At 40.4% G+C, this 21,076-nt stretch overlaps 1 protein-coding gene across 1 annotated transcript in view; it reads left to right on the forward strand.

Annotated features, from left to right (window-relative positions):
* The window catches only part of PHLPP1 (PH domain and leucine rich repeat protein phosphatase 1), a 66,537-nt gene that overhangs the window by 24,201 nt on the left and 21,260 nt on the right, over nucleotides 1–21,076 (forward strand). The window contains exons 5-10 of the mRNA XM_010586000.1: nucleotides 5,172–5,318; nucleotides 5,874–6,104; nucleotides 8,126–8,328; nucleotides 9,970–10,030; nucleotides 11,935–12,030; nucleotides 15,910–16,065. Of these exons, the coding sequence (XP_010584302.1) occupies nucleotides 5,172–5,318; nucleotides 5,874–6,104; nucleotides 8,126–8,328; nucleotides 9,970–10,030; nucleotides 11,935–12,030; nucleotides 15,910–16,065 (894 nt within the window). The remainder of the gene's footprint in view (nucleotides 1–5,171; nucleotides 5,319–5,873; nucleotides 6,105–8,125; nucleotides 8,329–9,969; nucleotides 10,031–11,934; nucleotides 12,031–15,909; nucleotides 16,066–21,076) is intronic.

Consider the following 21,076-nt stretch of genomic DNA (forward strand, 5'->3'; position numbering starts at 1 on the left):
GTCTTAAGTTTGGAGGTAGTCTGAAATTGACTTAACATCTGTGATTATTTGTACATTTTGAAAAATAACTGCCTAGATTTAAGGTTAATCCTTTTTGTGCAGTGCAGTCTGCTTTCTTCCTTTTTTTTTTTTTTTTTTTTACAATCTACCAATTAATTTTGGCATATAGACTCAAGTCTGTATGCCAGGGCTGTTGTGCCTTTTTCTTGTTTTAAATGTGAGTAGAGGGGAGAAATATCAGGATGACTGTTCCTGGTGTGTTGGCATAAAGGGTAGTGAAGATACCAAAATTACAGCTATCGGTCTGCTTTTTTTCTTTCTTATTCTTTTTCCCCCACGGGGTTTAAGAAAGGAGGAAGGAAATAAAAAGTCAGATAAAACTATGTTTTCATTTATTCATTCAGCTAATGGAGAAATTGATAATTAATGCGTGAATTTGTTTAAGTTTCTTCTGACTTGACCAGAATCAATCTTTGCCCTCAAACTAAGTGAGCTTCTCTTTCCTGAGATGACTTTACTCCATCTATTTTTGTGTGGTATGACATGAGCTACCTAGTTTCTGGATGAACAGGAGTCTTGTCCAGAGAGACGGAGTGGAAGACACCAGTAGAGCTCCTCCTTCCTCCTCTCTGTGTTACCTCCTGAAAACTCTACTGTGCCCAGGCTGGGGAGGGCTGATACTGACCTCAGTTAGGCAAAGCCTTCACCTGCAATATCCAAGTGAATCTCCCTAGCTGTTGCAGAAACCTATATTCAGCTGTCTCGACAAATTAGCAGGGCAAGAGGGCTGGAATAGTTTGTTTTAATTGTCTAATTTAAGGCTTTTACAATGACACCTTTCTGGGAAGGGAAACGCTATGACAGTATTTCTGGCACTAGGCTAGCTGCTCCCTTAGGCAATAAGGCTATGGATGGGGAATCTGACATAACTGCAAAAAGGCAGTAAATTGGACCTTTTATTTCAAGGAGGAAATTGGTGTGTCAGGCTTATATGGAAGTTCTCTTAATGATTAAGTTAGTGGCGAACTTAGCAGGCGTTCATGAAAGTGGCAAGTTGTAGTTCAGTTCCAGCACTTGGGGCTGCAGTGCTGCTAGGCAAGTGCCATCGATCTGCTCGGAAATGGTGCTGAAGCTGGGGGACGGTTGTGTTGCTGCTTGAAACGATGTTCAACTGCAACCACAGCATAGTCATGAGACAGCCCAAATACTGGAGATAGTATTGGGAAAGTGATTATTTTCCTTAAACTGAGTCTCTTATTAAGCCATGTCTTCTGGTTTGGGTGCAGGAAAATACTGCTTTTTAATTGCTTTTGGTAAGAGGAGGGCAAGACTGGTTTTGTCAGATGCGTCTGCTATGGCTGCATTTCAGTGACAGTGAATGGCCAGTTCAAATATATTATACCCCCTGCTTCAAACATAGTGGAGCCAAAATGCTGTACCGTGTAATGGAAATTCCTCTGCTGTGCACATTGGGTAGATCTGAATTTGAAATTAGTGTGGCAGTTCATTGCTTTGCTGTGATACAAACTTCTCTTGTTAGTCCCTCTCCTCATTTTCCGTATGTCAAACTAAAACCACTCCTGAAGTGGCAGCTTCAGGATTAAGTAACTGGGCATTTTGAGGCTCAATTATGGCAATTAGTGTTCAGTCATATTGCATGTTTAAACCCAAGGGTTGACATGTCAACATTTTGCTCTAGCTTAAAGACTCTTTTGGTCAGAGAAGTGAGTGTTTATATATTGGTTATTACGATAGAAAGCTTGGTAAGCTAACTGAACAAAGTGTGTTGAGAAATGCTGTTTTACAGGTTGACTTTTTTTAACAGATAACAAAGTCTAGAACCAGGGAAGGAGGGAGAGGAGGAAGGAAAGCATATGTATGGACTTGATATGAGGTTGTTACACTGTCATGCCTCAGACAAGAGATGTTGTGCCTTTTCTTCTTTCTAGCAATGCCATGGGGCCAGCATTGATATGTGCCCCTGCTTCTGGTAGGAGTAAAGATTTGGGTGTGAGAAAACAGCAAAGATGTTACTCTGTAAAATATATTTAAAGCCTGACACTGTGCAAACTCCGCAGCAACAGAAAACTTGAGTCTGTAAAATACTTCTCTCTTACTTTATTTATATTGATGCTACAAATGATACTGGTGCTACTGACTGTAAGTCTATCTAGATAGAAGTGCTCCAAACAATTCAGCATTTTAAACGTGCAGCATGGCAGTTCTCCACAGTGGAAGTGCAGTATGGATCGTGGGAAGTGAGCGGCCAAAGACGAGAGGTAGACTTAGATCTTAACTGTGGGCAAATGCCTGCTAGTTTGGCTTAGTAATGTTCTGTACTTGACAGTGCTCCATGAGAAGAAATGCGACTTTAGCATTTGGTAAATTAACATGTTTACAAAGGAGGAAGAAAATATATCTTTCCTGCCAGTTGTCTTAAATTAATCTCTTAACTTTAGCTAAGCTTATGGTGTCTGTCTTTCAGCTTTTCTTTAAATGTGATTTAACAATGAACTCTACTTTGTGGATTATTTGACATACACTTACATGTGCATTTTCAGCTTCTGTATGAGTATATCCAGTACTGGATGTACTACTCATTCTCCCTTAGTTACTGTATAGACCTGTTAACCAGTTCAGTTTGTGTCCTTAGTAACAGACATTAAAACATACATTAGGGTAGTAGAGATGTAATCCAGATACATTTAGGGGTGGCAGTGGTGGTGATTTTTTTTTTTCTTTTCATCTTTGACCTAGGACAATTATACACAAGAATGTGTGCAGGAAACCTTGAAGCTGAACGCTGCTTTGGAGTTAGTTAATGTATTTCTTAGTTTCCACCACCACATACCCCCACATTGCCCCCACCCCAGTCCTCTTTCCTCTGTGTATTAGCTTGATCTTCTGTAATTTTATCTCAAGATTGTATTTGGGGTCTTCTAGTAGATTGTAGTTTTCACTTATTAGTGGGCAAAAGCCCCAAGACTGCTCTTCTGAGACTCCAGAGTGGCACAGGTAAAGGCTGTAGCCTTGGTGTTGATTATTAAATGTGTTTAATTCTTTTTTCATGGTTGACTTGAAAATTGGAATGGTTACATTTTGATGTTTCTCCAGCAGCTTAGTTAATTTCATTTAATCTTCCTGTCTTACTACTATTTTTGCACTTACCTAAATGCTGAAAAAAAAAGTAATTTCTAAAGGCCCTGGAGTCCACTACTTAGAGCATTCTTGTTTGTATTTGCAGTTGACTTTGAGGAAGATTTGGGACAGCTGTTCCACTACAGAATCACCCTAATTTTCAGGGCAGTATATCTATGGCCTTAAGTCTACAGTTATCTTCAAGATAAATGCAGGATTGTGCATTTCAGTTCTAGGTTCAAGATTTTTAAGGCCTTTCTCTCAAAATAGAGGAATATGAAGGTATAGTGTTTAAAATGTGCATTTTTCTTCTGGCTAGTAGCCCTCATTAACATCAGCTAGCTTACCCTAGCCTCTTTTTTATTTTACAGTTCTCCCTCTAGACATGCATTAGTCATTGTTTCTGCACAGTAGCATTTTTTCCCCTGCAGCAGTAATTTGATTGCAAGATTTCATTTAGTCTCCATCTAACTCTGTTCCAAACTTCTTCTGCCTCCAGCATGGCACAGAGTGTTCAAAATCTGTGATAACTCTGGCCATGATTTTTCCCTTTTTTTTTCTTCTGTCATCTTTGCACCAAAATACCAATAGAGAGCACAGCATTTCCTTGCTTGCTGCAAGCCTGTGTAAACATTAAGTGTGTTTACGGTCTGTCTTTTGGGGTAGAATCCACACTTCACTTAAAACCCCCATTGAAATACAATACAAAGGTGCTACTTACATTTTCACATTGAGTTTTAGTCAGTGAGGTGAGTTTGATTTAGGCAATAGTAAAGGTGCGTGCCAGTTGACTGCAGTAGCTGGTAAGGATTTTTAAGAGTCTTCTGGTGTTGAAACTCTTAATGTTTTAATGCTTGATGCATTTTCTGTGCGTATTTTCTGGTCGGGGGAGGACAAAGTGCTTTGAGGTAAGAATGTGCTGGGCCGATGCAGAGGCTATGGATGCACTGGCACATGCTGTTGGAGATTGCTTTCATGTGGAAGAGCAGCATTCATAGGTGCAGTTTTGCTTCCATCGCTGTGTTATATAAAAGCCTACTCGCACAAATAAAGGACTGAGCCTTAACGAAGGGAAAATGAAGTCCAAATAAAACGTCCTGGTGTAAACCATGCCAGAAAAGAAACTTCCTCCCATCTATCGGAATCTGACACAGATCTTTTCATTCATCCTTTTACTTGCCTTTAGGCATACCTCCCAGTGGTTGTTAGGCAACCATAATAACATTGCTGAACATTCAGGCTGGCTAATTGGATTGTCCCTTTCTTGGGTTTTTTGTTCAAATGGTCTTGGTCATCTTTAATAAGGCAAGCACATGCAAGTTGCTTCATTGGCTGATGTAACAAACCAAGAGGCTCTTAAGAGTTCCGTGACACATCAAGGACAAAATTTTTAAATCTGTGTGAGCTTTGACATTGTACTTAATTGAGAGTGTAAGGATTTGCCTCTGTCACTACAGAAGTCTTGCTAAATTCTGCTTTAATTCAGTACATTTCCTAGTTGTATACAAACCCACCTATTCTAATGAGAATTTTTGGTTGAAAGGCAGTATCTGCTCACCTGGATGGAGCTGAGCAGCACCACAAAAATTTAGTGTTCAAATAGGCTGAAAATTTCCTCCACTTTGTAACTGGTGTCACTAAGGTAGTCTTACTAGCAAGAAATGTGTTCAGAAAAATAGCAATGCTTTACTACAGGATGAGATGCCACAGAAGAAACAACATATGTCGTAAGAATGGCAAGGGTTTTGTTCTTTGTTACACTTATAGGAAAATATGTTAACGTGTTGTTCAGGGGCGCCTGTTTCTCTGTGCCAGCATAACGTGAGTGAACTCTTGCAAGTGGTGTTGGACTTGAGTGTCTAGTAGCTTCCCTGGTTGTTCTGAGTACATAAACTAAAAATGCATGTAATTTGTATTTACATAACCAAACTTACCTTGTATTAATTATTGCAAGGCAACTTGGTGTGGTTTATGCTCCACTTATTTGTCACCTTTATTTTTTTTATTTTTATTTTTTTCTTATCTCATTGTAGATTCACCAAGTTGAAGAGCCTTAATCTTTCCAATAATAATTTAGGAGACTTCCCACTGGCAGTATGCAGTATCCCAACCCTGACTGAACTCAACGTGTCCTGCAATGCCCTCAGAAGTGTTCCGGCAGTTGTAGGCGAGATGCACAAGCAAGTACTTTCTTAAAACTTAATGTACACGGCCTGATAATAAAGGCAACAAGTAGTTTGATGACCCTGTACGTAATTTTGCTGTGAGAAACAGTTTAGACTTACAGGGTTTTGTCAGAGCAGACTGTCTTGTAGATCTGTATGGAAGCAGTTGTGAGCTGCGGATGGAGGGGAAGCACACTTTGTGTCTCGAAGCTCTGCCAGTCCCCAGCATTTGACACAAAGGTCACCTTCACGGTGAAGAAAATCTTTAAACCTCCTTGCTTATGTGCTTTCAACCATCACACAAGTCACAGTTCTGGAGATGTTTGAAGATATGATGCAACTGTCTAATACAGCCTACATTTCATAGTTGCCAAGGCTTTTAATTATTTGGTCAATACCTTCTGTAGCAGATGTTAAAGCATTATTCCATAACATTTTTCTTTCTTCTGCTCTTTTGTATATTTTATGTCACTGTAACTGCAGCAGATTTGTGTGTTTATAGGGAGGAAATGTGATTTAACAAGTCACTCACTTTCTTCACTCTCCGTTCCCCTCCCCCGCTTTTAATAGCTTGCAGACATTTTTGCTGGACGGCAACTTTCTCCAGTCCCTTCCTGATGAATTGGAGCATATGCATCAGCTCAGCTACGTGAGTCTGTCCTTCAATGAGTTCGCCGACATTCCAGGGGTGCTGGAGAAGCTGACTGCCATGGATAAGCTCTGTATGTCAGGAAACTGCATCGATACCCTGAACCTACAGGTGTTAAAAAGGATGCCTCATATTAAACATGTGGATCTAAGGTAGGTATTTGGAAGAAGCTAAAAACAAGTGGATCTAAATTATAGGTGTTGAAATGGTTTCTCCTTGACTGTCAGAATAGCCCCCAGGGTATGAATCTCTTGCATTAGTCCATTGAACCATGTTTCTGGCAGTATTATGTAACTCACAGCACTTGCCGTGACTTAGCATTCTTCTTTGAGGAGGAGGTAGCATTTAGGGGGATCAATAGATAGGAAAATGAGTTTGGGGGGAAATTAATATTTACACCAAAAGATCAAACAAAACAGAGCCTGAGACACTGGTGATTCCTGCAGTTCTGGTTGCTGCAGTGTTAATATAATATAAATGATAGTCCCTGACCCAAAAAGCTTCTGTCTGAAATGTTACAGATGCATGAGATGAAGAGAAGGGCAGTGAAGTTGAAAGGACAAAAATAGGTATTTTAATACTTCTTGGTATGTTAAAAAACCTAGTCCACCATGAGTAATGTTATTTTATTGATGCCCTCAGCAGAGTCTGAACAGATCCTTATTACAAATGGCTCTGGTATGAGGTGGTTCTTTATTCTTATGGTCTTTGGGGAAGCCAACTTCTACAATCAGCTGGGCAAGGCTCAGTTCAGAGCCTGGACCATGAGGTCCAAACAACACTGAATTTAGGAACCATTTGGTTAAGCTATTCAAGGTAAAACCTAGTGTACCATACTGCTGTGTAGCTGTCAGACTTTGCAATCAAGGAAGGGCCAGCATAAGTTAAGAAAATAGCTAAAATAGATGGATGAGTTCTGAAGCATTTATGGTGGGGTCAAAATGTGTCTGTGTCTTTGTATGTATGTTAAAAGCAAATAAATAAATAAATTGGCCTCAGAGTAGGGATGCTGTGGTTGAGCTGGCCATGAGTTCCAGTGGTGCAGTTCCAGCCCTCTCATTGTCTGCTGCATCCTTTCTGCACCGAGCGGCGAACAGTGGTTCTTTGTCACGCTACCTGGAATCATAAATGTCAAACATGTTTGTAAACTGTACTTGCTGCACAGTGAAGTGCTTTGCTTAAGTAAAATCAGAAGGAAGCACTGCTTGTAAATTGAAAACAGTAAAAGTAGGCTGTGGTGTTAGAGGGGACCTATTACCCATGTTCTTTTAACTGGAAAATGTAGCTGCTCTGAAAACATAACTGCTACACAGAGGGCAACTCTTTGAAAGCAACATCAGCAACAGAACTGTAGGTATTTGCCCTTATCCTCACTAGGGAGGTTTAATGGGCCAGCAGAAGTTACTATACTGATTTTAGTGTTCTGGTCAGAGCGGGCAATTTGAAACTGAACTCTTTGGAGTGTTCTGCAGTCTCAAACATTGCTGGGTTATAGATAATCTCATTCAGTTGTAACTTCTGGGGAAGTTGCTGAGTATTGGCAGTGTCAATGCACTGCAGTGAAGATGTGATAAAACCTGTTCTCTTTATCTGACAGATCCACTTGTCTTGGGTTTTTGCTTTGTTTTCTTTCCACACCCATTTTCAGGTCTCTGAATTTGCTTGCTGTGGAACATGGTGATGCGAGAGGCGAATATATGGGAATTCATAAATCTCAATTTGGCCTTTCAGTAAGGCAAGAGACTCGCAGGTTACTCCTATCTTCCAGGCTTTTCCAGCAGATGCTCATGATAGGTCACCAGGAACTGTAAAGGTTTTGCTCTTTTCCAAACTGTGGGGCACAAATAACAGCCAGATCACCTTTTATTTTTATGGACACAATAACACGTACATACCTTTATAGACACATACTTACCTTCTTGCAGAGCTTTTTATCAGTAGTTTTCAAAATAGTTTGGTGTCATCATTCCTTTGTCATGATGGATAAAACAACAGAGCGGCTCCATCCTGCTTTTAAAATACCATAACAAAGGGGAAAAAATTTAAAATCAACCTTGATCAGAATCTGGAGGCATGCTAATTTAATCCAGTGCAACTGATTGTAGGATGAGCATTGGTTTGTCAGCAGGAGCCTGCCATGTAACTACACTTAATCTCCTTTTTTGTCTGCAAGATTGAACTCAATTAGGAGGCTGGAGGGTGATGAAATAGATTTTCTGCATCACGTGACCCAACTGGATCTCAGAGACAACAAACTTGGGGAGCTGGATGCAACAGTTTTTAACAATGTTGAAGTGTTACACTGTGAACGGAATCAACTGGTAACCCTCAAAATCAGTGGATATTTTCTCAAAGCGCTGTACGCTTCCTCGAATGGTAAGTGCATTTTCAGGGCAGCTGTGGTGTTGTCATCGGACTTCTGGTTTCGTACCTGTCTGTGGGATGCTTGTGGAGGGCAGTGCACATAATCAGGAGGCTCTTGACATGACCCGTGGAGAAAAGGGTTTCACATGTGCGGTGTCATGCTACTGGCAGTTCTGAGCTTCAGAACTGACTTTCAAATAATACTGGGCCGCTGATTTGGAGGTCTCAAAACTGTGAAAATCTTATAATTTGGGCTGAAATTCCTCTCTGTGTCAGCAGGGAGGGGTCTTGAAGTTGTCAGTTCTTTGGGTTGTATTAATGTGTTGTTTTACTAAGGCAAATAAGGAATTTATTGCTTCTCCACAGAGTTGAGAAAGTTTGAACAAGTGGCCGTTGTGAGACAAACTAAAACAATGTATATTTTTGCTACTACCTCTAGCTGCTTACTCTGGCCAGAAAGCTATGAAATGTGTAATGAGTAACTTCTTTTGTATTCGATAATAAAAATAATGCAGCCTTTTCCAGTTGAATAACTCCTGTGTTCCATGAATAGGATTTGTTTGATCTGTCTCTGGAAGCTGCTATTACTTAAAATACTCAGTTTTCACCAGCATTTTTATTGTTTGGAGTAGTTTGTTATGGAATAAACAAAATGCAAGCTCAGAGCACTGTGAATTTGATGGAACAGTCTGAACTGCCTTTAAAATGCTGTCATCTTAACGATATCCAAGCCTGTGCCTTCATTAAGTATTCATGCCAGGATCTTTGTAGCTGAGAGAAGTTAACATAATCTGAGCATGTGCTGTGCAATGTGAGCTCAGAACCCAAGTCAACCCGTATCTTGCAATCAACTGCCTATTTGGTCTTGCTGTTCCTCCTGGCTATCGTGTCTCTGCACGCTCAGCCACCTTCTTTTAGTCTCATCTTCCAAAGGAACCGTGATGCTTGTTACACTTTCCCTTTAGTGAATTTTCTGTAGGCTTAAATAAGTGTCTGCTGGTTTTTGTTTCAACCTTAATGCTAAGCATTAGCTGCCTAAAAACCTTAGGAAGTGAAATATTATTGAAGCAATCAAAATATAACATTACTAGCAGGAGCTGAGATGCTATGAAAGGTCTGTAAGGCTGCCTGCAACCAGGAACTCCAGAGGCACATGGAAAGTTTCATGTAATGTGTTGAAAAATACTCTGGATCTTGCCATGACCTGGAGGACTCTGGGGTATTCTGTAGCTTGCTATTCCAGAGTGGGGAGTTCCCTTCCTGTGCCTGTACCATTAGTGACCAGTGGACAAAAAGTAGAGCAGGTTTGTGACTGACTATTTTGGGCAGAGGGTGGTGGAGGTGATGTTACAGCTCTGGGACAAACATGGAAAAATGAGAATTTGCCATGAAACTTTTAAAATGCTCCAGTTTGTCCTCTCTGATCAGTTATGCAGTCTGTCATAGCAAGTACAACGTAATGTAGCAAATGTAGTCACACATAATAAAGAAACAAAACTCACTTCACAAAGGTCCAGATTCTCAGAAGTTTCTTAAGTTACTGACTTGTTCTGAAATCTCTGGGTGTTAGCTGCTTAAAGTAACTCTTATGGAACAGCCATTTAGATGCAAATCTTTGTCACCACTTTTGTTTTTATGTATTTTTCCCCCTAGAACTTGTTCACCTTGATGTGTATCCAGTTCCTAATTGCCTGGCTTATATGGATATTTCTAGGTAAGAGTATGTTTTTTCTTGGGCCTGTAAAATATACATCAATGAGGCTTATGGAAAAATGACATTCACTGGTATTTTACTAGGAGGGAGTTGGGGCAGGAATTGGACCTTGAGATACAAGAAGATTGATTTTCAGAGGTAGAGGATGGGCTTTTTTGTACTGGCCAGTTGTTCCCTGTTTCATTTTTATAGATTTACTTTTTTAAAAAAAATTTTTTATGCTAAAAGCAAAATGCACCTTTATAGTTAAAGGAAAAGGGTTTCCCTGATTTAAAGATTTCCTATTTTATAGAGACAGAACACAATGATTCAAACGTACACCAGTGAGAGACATGTACAGAAGTTCCTTTTTGGATGTCTGTGTCACAAGCCCAGCGTAGGTGACAGTTTGATAGTTCACTCAGCAGCTCCTGCAGCTTGTGGTTGTTCTCCGCAGCCCTGGCTGCTGCAGGGCTGTCTGCAGTTGCCATTTGTATGCATCTCTAAATCTCACCTTAACGAGGGAGGTGGGATAAGGAAAGAAATGGAAATGGGAGTGTTTTAGTTTGTTTTACAATTTAAGGACTGAATCAGGAAAACACTTTATACATGTGCTTAATGTCTGTTTTATTTAAGGAATTACTCATCTGCATGTTGAAGTGATAATCTCATTCATTAAAAAGCCTGCTTAAAGCACTCTTAAGCTGTTGAGGGTGATTGTAACAATTAGTGAGTTAACCTGGGGGAGTGGCCATCAACTTCAAAGTTTCATCAACCATGAGTTACTCGCATTGTGCACCTAAATGTTACACACAGGTGTGATTAAATAAGTGTGATTTATTGAAAAGCGTTCTTTGTAAAGCTGTGTTCTTCATTTAGCTGTAAATGAAATTGGTGCAGAATGCATGATTTTGATCACAAAACCCTTTTTGTGCCTCAGTTCAGTGGTGGCATTGTAACTAAATGGGTAGCGTGTCTTTAGCTTCTTGGCTCGCTTGGAATTTGGGAAATCCGTTTGATATTGAAAAGGAAGCTATGTGAGGATGAGGGGATGGGTTGCTATTGCATATTTTGGTTAAAGGCCGTTGCATGAATAAACTATTGGATACAGGTACATGAATGAGCATGAGTATTGATTTATGTTCATGCTGTGTGAGGCTCTTATTCCTGAACTTCAAGTCTGCGAGTGCCTGAACGTTATTTGATGCCCAGTTTTGCATCTGTGTATCTGAAGTAGTGATTATGTGAATGCACATGCACACAATCTCCTCCATGTATTTTGTGCCGCTAATTTTTGTCTTTAAGGCAAGATACATGGCTGCCCCACTGTGCCTAGCTGCATGTTTTCAGTGCAATATTTGGAAAAACGTACCTCTAAGCACTTAATGTTTAGAAGGGTTAGTTTCAGTGAAGACAAATGCGAGAAAACCGAGTGCTTGACTTTGAAGATATGTAAGAAAAAAGATTTTGCTCTGTTCAGTGAGATAGCTGAAGAGTGGTAGAGTGGGTTTTAGGATTGAATTTATGGGGGATCGAAGAGGTGTGTTCCAACTGTGTAGGGTGTGAATATCTTCTGAGCAGTATCTCACAAGTTTTATTCTCCATGGAGAGACTTCTTCATCCTGAATACTCTGATACTCTTAATATTTCTTCCCCAATAATTTGGAAGCAGCTGCTTCCATTTTCTTAGTGGATGCACATCTAGGGAGATAATAATGCTGTTAGCTTTCTTGCCCCCTCGCTCAGAACCTTACTGCACCGGTAGTGCCCTTCGAGAAGAAGGGGTGATACAATCTCATAGGAAACATATTATGTAGCAGATTTATTTCCTGCAGGTATCTGCATCTCTCTTGAGGCTGTATTGCTAATAGCCTTTACATCTCGATTATCGTTTAGTTACACCTCTTTGTGTTCTTTATTCCTAGAAATCACCTGGAAAACCTGCCTGAGTGGGTATGTGACAGCAGGAAACTGGAAGTGTTGGATGTTGGCCACAATCAGATACGTGAGCTGCCTGCCCGGTGAGTCTTGCAGACCAGTTGCACAATGTGGAACAGAATAAGCAATTCAGAAATAATTGCTGATTCAGTGTTTAGCTTGTTCCTATGACTGTCAGGCCTGTTTTATCTTTTGTTTGATTTTATTTTTACCTTGTGGGGTGTCGTCATGCCTCAAGCTTCCACCCAGCCTTTCTTCTTTTACTTTCATGCAGAGAAAGCAGTGCCTTTGAACTCCAGGTGGAAGTTTTGAAGCTGTTCATGTGGCTCTTCAGGCAGGAAAGCCCTTCATTTTTAATAATGAATATTAAATATTAACAGCCATAACTTTGCATGACAGTTTAAAGATCCAGAGCTTGTAACTTAGTTTCAGTGGTGCCTAGAGACTCCAGTTCACAGACCTGTTTGACTGAAAGAGGGTTGATAGGAGAAGGTAAAGCCTCATCAAGCAAGCAAACTCCTGCAAGTAGAGCAATCGCCTTCACTGCAAAGATAATCTCTTTTACAGGAGTCTAAACTTAAAATTGATAAATACAAATGATAGGAAAGCAAGTGAACAGGAAAGGAAAGTAGGAGTTGAGTTTAAATAATGAATGGCTCTTATAGGTTTTTTTTTTTCTAGAGACACCTGTGCCAGGTGAGCGTAGTGGTCAGGTGCTGGTATTGAGAATTTTTAAGTCTCTCTGACTTCACTGGAAGAGAGCTGTTAGTCTTCGCTGCTCTGTACACTTCAGAAAAGATGTTGTGAAAGAGGGAGAACATACTAGGCACAAAGGGTGAAATTGCGTGGGGATGTGCAGAGCCATTGAAGATTGTAGACAACTAGTATATGATGAGCTATTAAATATTTTCCTTATGGAGCTGTACAGCACAGAAGAGCATCAGAAACCAAAAAGGATAGTTTTGTCTGGGTTAGATGAGTGTGCCATATGGTGTAAACTGGCAGTTTTAGTGTCAGAAATGGGAACAGAATAGATTTCAGAAATGTGAGCAGAAAAGGATGTGAAGAGATTTACTGAGGAAACTAACAGGCTAACGTGCAGACTATTAATCCCTCTGTTTCTTCACACAAAGTGAAACTGTGCCTACTCAGAAGGTGGGGGGAGCAAAAGTTCATTGGCCTTTCATTTGCACTTCATAACAGCAAGGACTATCAAGGCATACCGGATATCTTTGGGAGATTAATGATTAGCTGAAATTAGGTACAGTCAACATCCCACTTGTCTCTCCTGCCATCTTATCATTAACCCCAGGAAACAGCTTATCTTTGAAAGCTTCTCTTTGTAGTATGTGTCTAGATAGTGTAGCTCCTAATAAGTCAGCTCAGTTTTAAGGCCCAGTTCAAAACACAAGCTTTGAACGTCTGTTGAAGTTCAGGAAAATTTGGGTCTGGATTCAAATGCAAATGGCTCAGGCGTATAGACCTAATGTTGAGTGTCAGGTAAATTCTAGTGCCCAGTAAGTGTGTTCATGTGCACTGTTATGTGCTTTTCCTTCTACACAGAGCAGCACTCTGAAAACCTGTGGGGTGAGTGAGCAGGACTCTCCTGGGAGGATACTTGCCACTCTAACCACAAATGTTCAAGCCTTGACTGACCAGCAGTTTCCCAGAAGGCTGAAGGTTGCACCTAATCTAAACAAACTACAGTTGATTCTGTGTGTGTTTGCCTCTTGAAACAGAAAAACAATCCTTGAAGACAAAAGAGTTGAAGCAGTTGAGATAGAGGATTGTGTACTAATGTTTGTCTCAAAGCAAATGGGAACAATGCACACTGGGCTGTAATACAGCCATTTCTGCTCTGAAAGTACTGAAAAATAACAAAAAGGGTACTTAGTCTTAGCTATGCAAGACAAATTCATTGTCATAAAACTGACATTGCCAAAGATTCCCTAAAGAAAATGGAAATGCTTCAATTAAGAGTTGCCAAAATGACCTTGCCACCACCAGTGAACAGATGTCTGTATGTATTTTTGTTCCTTTTTGTCTGTTTTTTTTTTTAAGATCTATTTGTATTTAACATTGTGTTCTCTAGAACAGTTGCTTACTAAAGGAATTGGTTGCATGCTTTCACCAAACCATGTTTTCTCAGAAGATGCTGATGCTGAGTGAAATGCTTGTCCTTAGAACTTTTTGATCCCATCAAAAATTCCAGTGGGAGTTGGGCAAGTGGGAAAGCTGCCCATAGGGAAGAGCAGTCCCAGCATTCTGGTTCCCCACCCAGCTTGAGAACTAGGTGTCCCAGGCTCATCAGGAGTTGCTTAGTTAAAGGCTCGTGGTTCAGTCTCTCTTCAGGCAGCCCAGTTCCTTTGGTGCTTGTGTAACTTGGAAAATAGAGAAAACAAACAAAACCCCAAAGACGTACTCGGTTCTTCTGAATTATTTATAAATATATTTTCATGGAAAAGCTGATTGCTGAGGGTTTTGCCATGATTTGAATGTTTTTTATTTTAAAGTGGCACTGCCCCCACCCATCCAAAAAAATGCCCAAAGTGATAAATTTTTTTGGAGACATCGTCAACCAATTCTGCTTTTTCTTGTAATGTTTGGTGTTGATGATGCTGGCCAGTCTTGATTAGAAGAGGAAGTAGAATAGAAAGGCAAATCCGTAACTGAGGAAGATTTTCAAGTAAAAGTGGAGTGAAACAAAAATCGTTAAATGATGAAAACATAATAGATATGCTTATCACTGTATGGTAAGTCTTTTCACCCTGTGTTGAGCCTTCTGGAATGATACCGCTGGCTGTTGACTTGCATCCGTGGTCATAACACGGATGATCCAGCCAACTGAGATAACTGTTAATGCTGGCACACAGATATGGAGCATGACTGTATCTGTCAAGGGGAAAATACTCAGCATACTTCAATGATTATTTTGGCACAATAATCCGATGACCTGATGTATTGTAGGGAAGGGGCAAGGAGGCTCTTTATGTGTATTTGGGTCATTGTAACAGAGGGAAGAAGATTTTTGCTTTAATGCTGAGTAATTTGAGAGTCTTTGATTGAAACAGGTCAGCATGATACACAGGTTTGCCAGATTAAACAGTACAGTAGCGGGAAAGTATGACAGGTGGCAGATGAAGAATAATCTTTTTTTTTGTAATTTGCTGAAAGTGGTTCCTGTTCAAAATCAAAGAGTTGCTCCATTTTTGAGGTCTTTAGGTGCAGATTTTAAACTCCTTATTATGTTGTTTATACTGCAAATTTTGGCTTTACTATTTGATCAAAACAGCTGTTTGTTCTTGTCTCTTTACATTGCCCTCTTCTCCCTCTCCCGTTCTCACCCAGTCCCCCCAGAAAATGGAGCAGGGGGATGGGACTCCAGGTCATCTATCGCTTGTAAAAGCTCAGGAAAGGAAAGCCGATTAGATAAATTTCATTCGCTGTAGAACTGGAAAGGAGGCTTTATGTTAGCCTGGTATTAACAGAAAAGGAAAATGGGGGGGGGGGGGGGGAGTTGAATTGGATTATGAGTCAGCACATGATGAATAGAGCGCTATGAAGCTTGTGGGGTGACTGGGGATTTCACCCACACTTCTGAAGTTCTTCCATTAGCTAGGGGGATCCCACATGTGCAGTTTTCTGCAGCCATTGTTAGCAATTACCTCCTTCACTGTCATGCTTCTATATTCATGTTTTATACAGTGCAGTAAGAGAACCCTTTCTCACTACTTTAACTCCTGAATCATCCTTAAACCTCCTTCCCTGTGTCTGAACAACCTTTTCAAGAAGTTGGTGGAGAGTGGGAAGACGTTCTTGGATCTGTGCGTAATTAATACCATGTCTGCTAATCGGTTGGCTGAATCACTTTCTTGTAATGAACTGTGGTATCGCTCCTAAATTCTCAAAGCAACTCTTTGGTTTAGGTTTTTCTCATTTTTGGTGTTGTTTATTTCTCTAAGGTTGTTTTACAATAGTAGCTTGCGTAAGCTGCTGGCAGGACATAACATGTTAGGAAGGCTACCGGATCGGCTGGAGCGAACGCAAGTGGAGGTCCTGGACGTGCAACACAACCAGCTCCTTGAACTGCCATCCAACCTGCTTTTGAAAGCAGACAGGTAAATATAAAGAAATTTGATCTCGACTTGCACGTGAGGGACCTTGCTTTGTGTGTTACTTCCTAGCTGAAAGGGTAATCTGAGGTTCCCCTAATTTGAAAGTTGCCAAGCCTTGTATGGTAAGAACAGATGTCTGCCCAACTCACCAAAACACATTCTTTTTATTCTGGTTTTGTTGCCTTATATGGTTGCTTCTTTTTCCCCACCAAGCTCCTGCTGAACACCTACTTCTTGAAATCTAGCTGTAAAGTGAAGCACATGCTATTTTCTACTACATACACTGAGATGGGTTAGTGGCAGTTTCTTTAAATACATATTTCTTAGGCTTGTTTGATGGAGTGTGAAAGCTTTTTTTTCCCCTTCAGTCAGAGGCTAGAACTTATTTATACCTGTCAAACAAAACAAAATCTGTGCATAAGGCTGTCAGAATAACTCAGTTGTTCCCCTGTCCTTGCTTTGTGAATTTTTTTATGCTTTTCAAATGTTTGTCACTAATTTAGCTGGTGTCACCACTTGATCTGATTTCTGGATTCTTATTTTTAGGCTGCTGTTTCTTTAGTCTCAGAGTCTTCATAATCTTTCTTCCTGGATATGAACATTCACTGTAAAGTGGCTGTGATTGAAATATGGGAGGTTGGTAGCATAGTCTGAGGATGGTGGATGGGCTTGCCCCGCTTGGTGTCAGCGTTCCTTGCACCTCTGTGCTTCCACATACAGTCATGGGATTTCTGAGTGCTCAACCCATGCATAATTTAACAGAGAGTGAGATTGTGTGCTGTGGGGTTTTATTTCTGATCCTAGCTGTGAGAAAAGGAATGCATAGCTCCTGGGTTTCTTGAGAGGTGGAGAAGCAAAATTAGTGGTGATCTCACTGTCACAGCTCCTCACCCGATTAAGAGTATTGCAAATCCCCTACTTTTATACTGTTGTTCATTCTGTCATGAATCTTTGGTTAAATTTCCCGGGATTCACAGTGTTGGGAGTTGGAGAATTAGGTTGGTGGCTGAGATGATTTCTAAATAAACTCTTGACTTACTCCTGAACAGTAATGTTCTGTGGGATTTATCATTTAGGTTAAAAATTATGTTTCAAAAGGTGAACTTCACTAGGGCAGGGGTTTGGTTCTGGAAACCAGTATGACATTTTGGTCTTGATTTGCTTTACAGAACGTTTAAAATAATTTTTGTACTTTTTTTTTTTTTGAACAACGCTATTGCATACTGTCCACATTCAAGCCCAAGTAGGATACTACCTTTGGAATAAATTGATTATCAGCAAAGTTTTTCTGATGTTAATTTACTGTTTCGGTTGAGACTTTACATAAAAGTGCAGTCAAAGCTTTGAAATTTAGTAATGTTACTGCTGTAATAATTGCGATTATCTGGCACATTTCTGTTTAAAAGTGGTGAAATTCATAGCCTGTTCATGTGGCAAGGATGTTTCACATCAGCAGCTGTAATTGTCTTGTGGATGATTTTTCAAACTATTGTACATTAGAGATTGTATGAACTTCAGAAATGAAACCTTGTAAAAAGTTTTTTGTACAGGAAGTTGCAAAATTAGGTCCAAAAAAAAAAAAAAAGCTATTTACAGGTCCCAAGTTGAAATTCCTATCTGTTAACTTGGAAGGGAAAGAAACCTTTAAGTAAGTTTCAGAAAGCTACTGGCATCTTTGAAAGTAAAGAGAGAAATAATTTTGTAAAATTTCTATAAAAAACAGGTTGTAGGTCTAGGATGTAGATTAGCGCAATTTTGGCAGTGAGAGAGAACCTGAATTTTCTGTACTGCCACTCATCTTTTTAAACTGAGCTACAAAACTGTAGACAGCTTTTTGTGTGTGTGTGTGTGTGTGTGATGCCAAAATGAACCAGTACAGGCTAAACCCACAATTGGGGGTAGATTTCCAGAAGTTTGCTGAAAGTGTGCTGAGAAGAGGTAGAATTAAAAAATATATTGAATAACAGTATGAAATGGCTGATTCAGACTTGGGGATTTTTTCCCCTCTGCAGCTTTGATGGTCTGCAGCTTTCGAGCAGTACGGGGCTTGTGTTTTCCAAGTCTTCTGTGGGTATTAACTAAGTCATGTACCGTTGCAGGAGCTGAACGGAGCTTACCCATTCTGGCATCTCACCGCCGCTGCAGCCTCCCTGGCTTGTGATGATAATAGAAGCAGTTGGCTTGGGTGGGGTTTTCCCCCTTGTTCCCTACCCCTTTACTGGTTTAGATGACTCGGCTTACAAAAGGCTCGTCCATGCTGGTGCTCCAATGACTGCTGCAAAAGTGGTAACTGAAGGAAAACAGCAGTGCAGATCAGTGCACAGAGTTTTAAGTTTGGAATTTCCTACAGGAAATATCTTTCTTTTTAATTTGTTTTCAAGTGTTTACATCTGTCAGCAGCTAAGTGTCAACAGATCTGGGTCTGGGCCAGGGAAAGGTGTTCAGGGGTTTTGTTTTAAAAAGGTAAAATGCTTCTCTCCTCCAAGCATTCCCTGGGAAGCACAATCTGTACTGCCAGACGTGCCAAGAGAACTGGGTTTCCTGGGCGATCTGCCGTGGTCTCTACCCAGCGTGTAATGTTGGACAAATCCCTTTACTTTACAGAACCTTTGTCTCTCCATAAAATGACTTACCTTTTTCAGCCTTGAAAAGATTAGTTTATTTTTTTGGAAAGGTACTCGGCTCTGTGCAACTGACAGATGAGATCTTGTCTGGATATGAAGTCTCATGCTGTGAATTATAAACGCTTTCTCCTTCTCAATCCTGAATATTTGACAAAGTGGGTGTGAAGTGCCTTGGGCAAACTTCAGCACAAGCACTGGTGGGCTTTGACATCTAGAACATCTGAGGAAGGGAGGGAAATCGGTGCATTGGTACACAAAGAGAGAATATCACTTTCACCAAAAAAAAGAAAAAAACACTTCAAAACCTCCGTTCTCTTCATAGAAGAATCAACAAACATTGCTTTTCTGCCTTATTCCTTCAAAAACCAATGAAAAGGTGTCCTCCTCTGCTGAAGAGTATAATTTAGGGATATTTTGTTGGTCTTTTTTTTAATTAATTCTCTATTTTAAACTGTTACTCGAGGAGAAATTGAGAACTAGCCTATGAAACATTTCTCTAACCAAGACAGAACTTGGTTCTGTTTATTGCACTGAAAGTATGCACATCTTGATCATGTTAGCAAGGATTTCTCTTGTAGGGTGGGGATTTTCTTGGCAAGATGAGCGCCACAGAGGCAGCCAGATAATCTCTTCATTTCTCATTACCAGATGCTGCAAAAACAGAGAATTTGTGCATGTGCTACGGCTGATGGGGAAAACTCCCAAGCTGAGTCCTGAACCTTTCTCTGTGCACCTGCATTCCTGCAGCCTTTCATTTCTGTCCACTGCTTCATCTGTTGCGATGCCTTTCCCGCTCTGTCTGATGCTCATACAGACTTTTTACTGCCTTGCTTGACCAGCTTGCAGCAAACTACCGTTTAATGGCATGAAAACTGTTGTATAAAATGTTCTTCGGATAAGACGAGTAAGCATGCAAGAGCTTTAGCTGGGTATGGTAGAAAAGCGGTGGCAGTGGTCAGGTGGGGTTAAAAATGGAGACACAGTGGTGAAGGGCGAGGGTTTCCCTCTTGCCTAAGCTTCCTTTCCAGTTAGTAGGAATGTTTTCAGTATAAACCTTAGAACAGCCATCGGACTATTTAAAGCAGTTGTGTGGTGAAGATGTGTAGCTGTGATGTGCCCAGCTTAAACCTTGGGCTTTGTTTTGTAGTGTCTGGTAGTGGCCAGCTGCGGGGGCTAAGCCAGTGTCAGCTCTTTGGAGCCTGTTTAGGCTCTCGTCTGCATGATTCTTGTTTTCAGCTTTGTTCAGCTGTTCTTATCTGGTTTGGTTTTCTGTTTGTTTGTTTGTTTTGATTTGATTTAATTTGGTTTGGGGTTGGTTTTTTTGCTGGAGTTCTGGAAGGTGACCCAGTTAAACTTGCTCTTGTTTGATATTTGCCATTTCTACCCACTGTGGCTGCTTGTTTTTGATGCAAGTATTCAGTCCGATCGTGGATGCAGAAGTGAGGGAGGAAACAAAGTCAAATGAATGCAAAGAGCTATCTGAGTGTTTGATGCACGCACTTTTGTTGCAGAAATGCCTAGCTGCGTTTGTTTCTTTGCTGGTAGGTTAGGGTTTGCAAGCAGATATATTAGAAACTGGGGAAATCCCAGTTAACGAAACAGCTAAAGATAGGTTAGAAAGTAAGAGCTGTGAGGAGACAGCAGCAGTTAAGTGGTTTTTTTGGCAGTCCCTCAACAGGAAGGGGATTCACTTGAATGTTTTCCGTCCTTTCATTTATTTTATTTTTTTTAAAAGGAGAGGAAATACCCTCTTTTGCACAGGCTGGCAAAACTGCCTTGATTTTTTTTTTTCTTTCCTCTTTCTTTTTCCTCCCAGACACACTTAGCTTAAAGGATTCTTCCTCACACACCTGCTACCACAATCATAAATTATTTTAGGATTAGACGATTGGAAATTGAGGGCATGTCTCTGCAGAAGGGAGTGAAGAAGAAATTTTGTATTTTGATTGCTCTGTGCTGATGGAGATCCTGGGGCACAGGCCAAACTGGAGATCTTGATTTCTCTGCATATTCTTTTTTGCAGCTGCAGTATTCTTTCCAACTCTTATCAGTACTTTCAAGCTAAGCACAGGGGTTTTGATTTGCTGCTGCTTCACCATTGGATGCAGTTGCCTGTGTTGCTGCTTTTGATGTTGAACATTCCAAAGCTTTTTGGAGGACTTAAGATTTTTCGGTGGTGGTTTTGTCTTACCAGCAAGCCAAGTTTGCCAAGCTACCTCAGAAAACAGTGAGGAATTGGGAGATGCTGTATTCTCACAGTTGTCTATATTCAGCTTTTGTGTGTGCTAGAGGTAGGCATTGATTTTAAGATTTCAAACCTTTTGCAGTTTTCAGTAGATTTTCTTCCTCTGCTTTTGGAAGTTCAGATTGAGATCAGAGTCCTCTGGGTT

The sequence above is a fragment of the Haliaeetus leucocephalus genome, unplaced genomic scaffold (genome assembly GCF_000737465.1).
Source record: "Haliaeetus leucocephalus isolate CR32 unplaced genomic scaffold, Haliaeetus_leucocephalus-4.0 Scaffold137, whole genome shotgun sequence".
NCBI lineage: Eukaryota > Metazoa > Chordata > Aves > Accipitriformes > Accipitridae > Haliaeetus > Haliaeetus leucocephalus.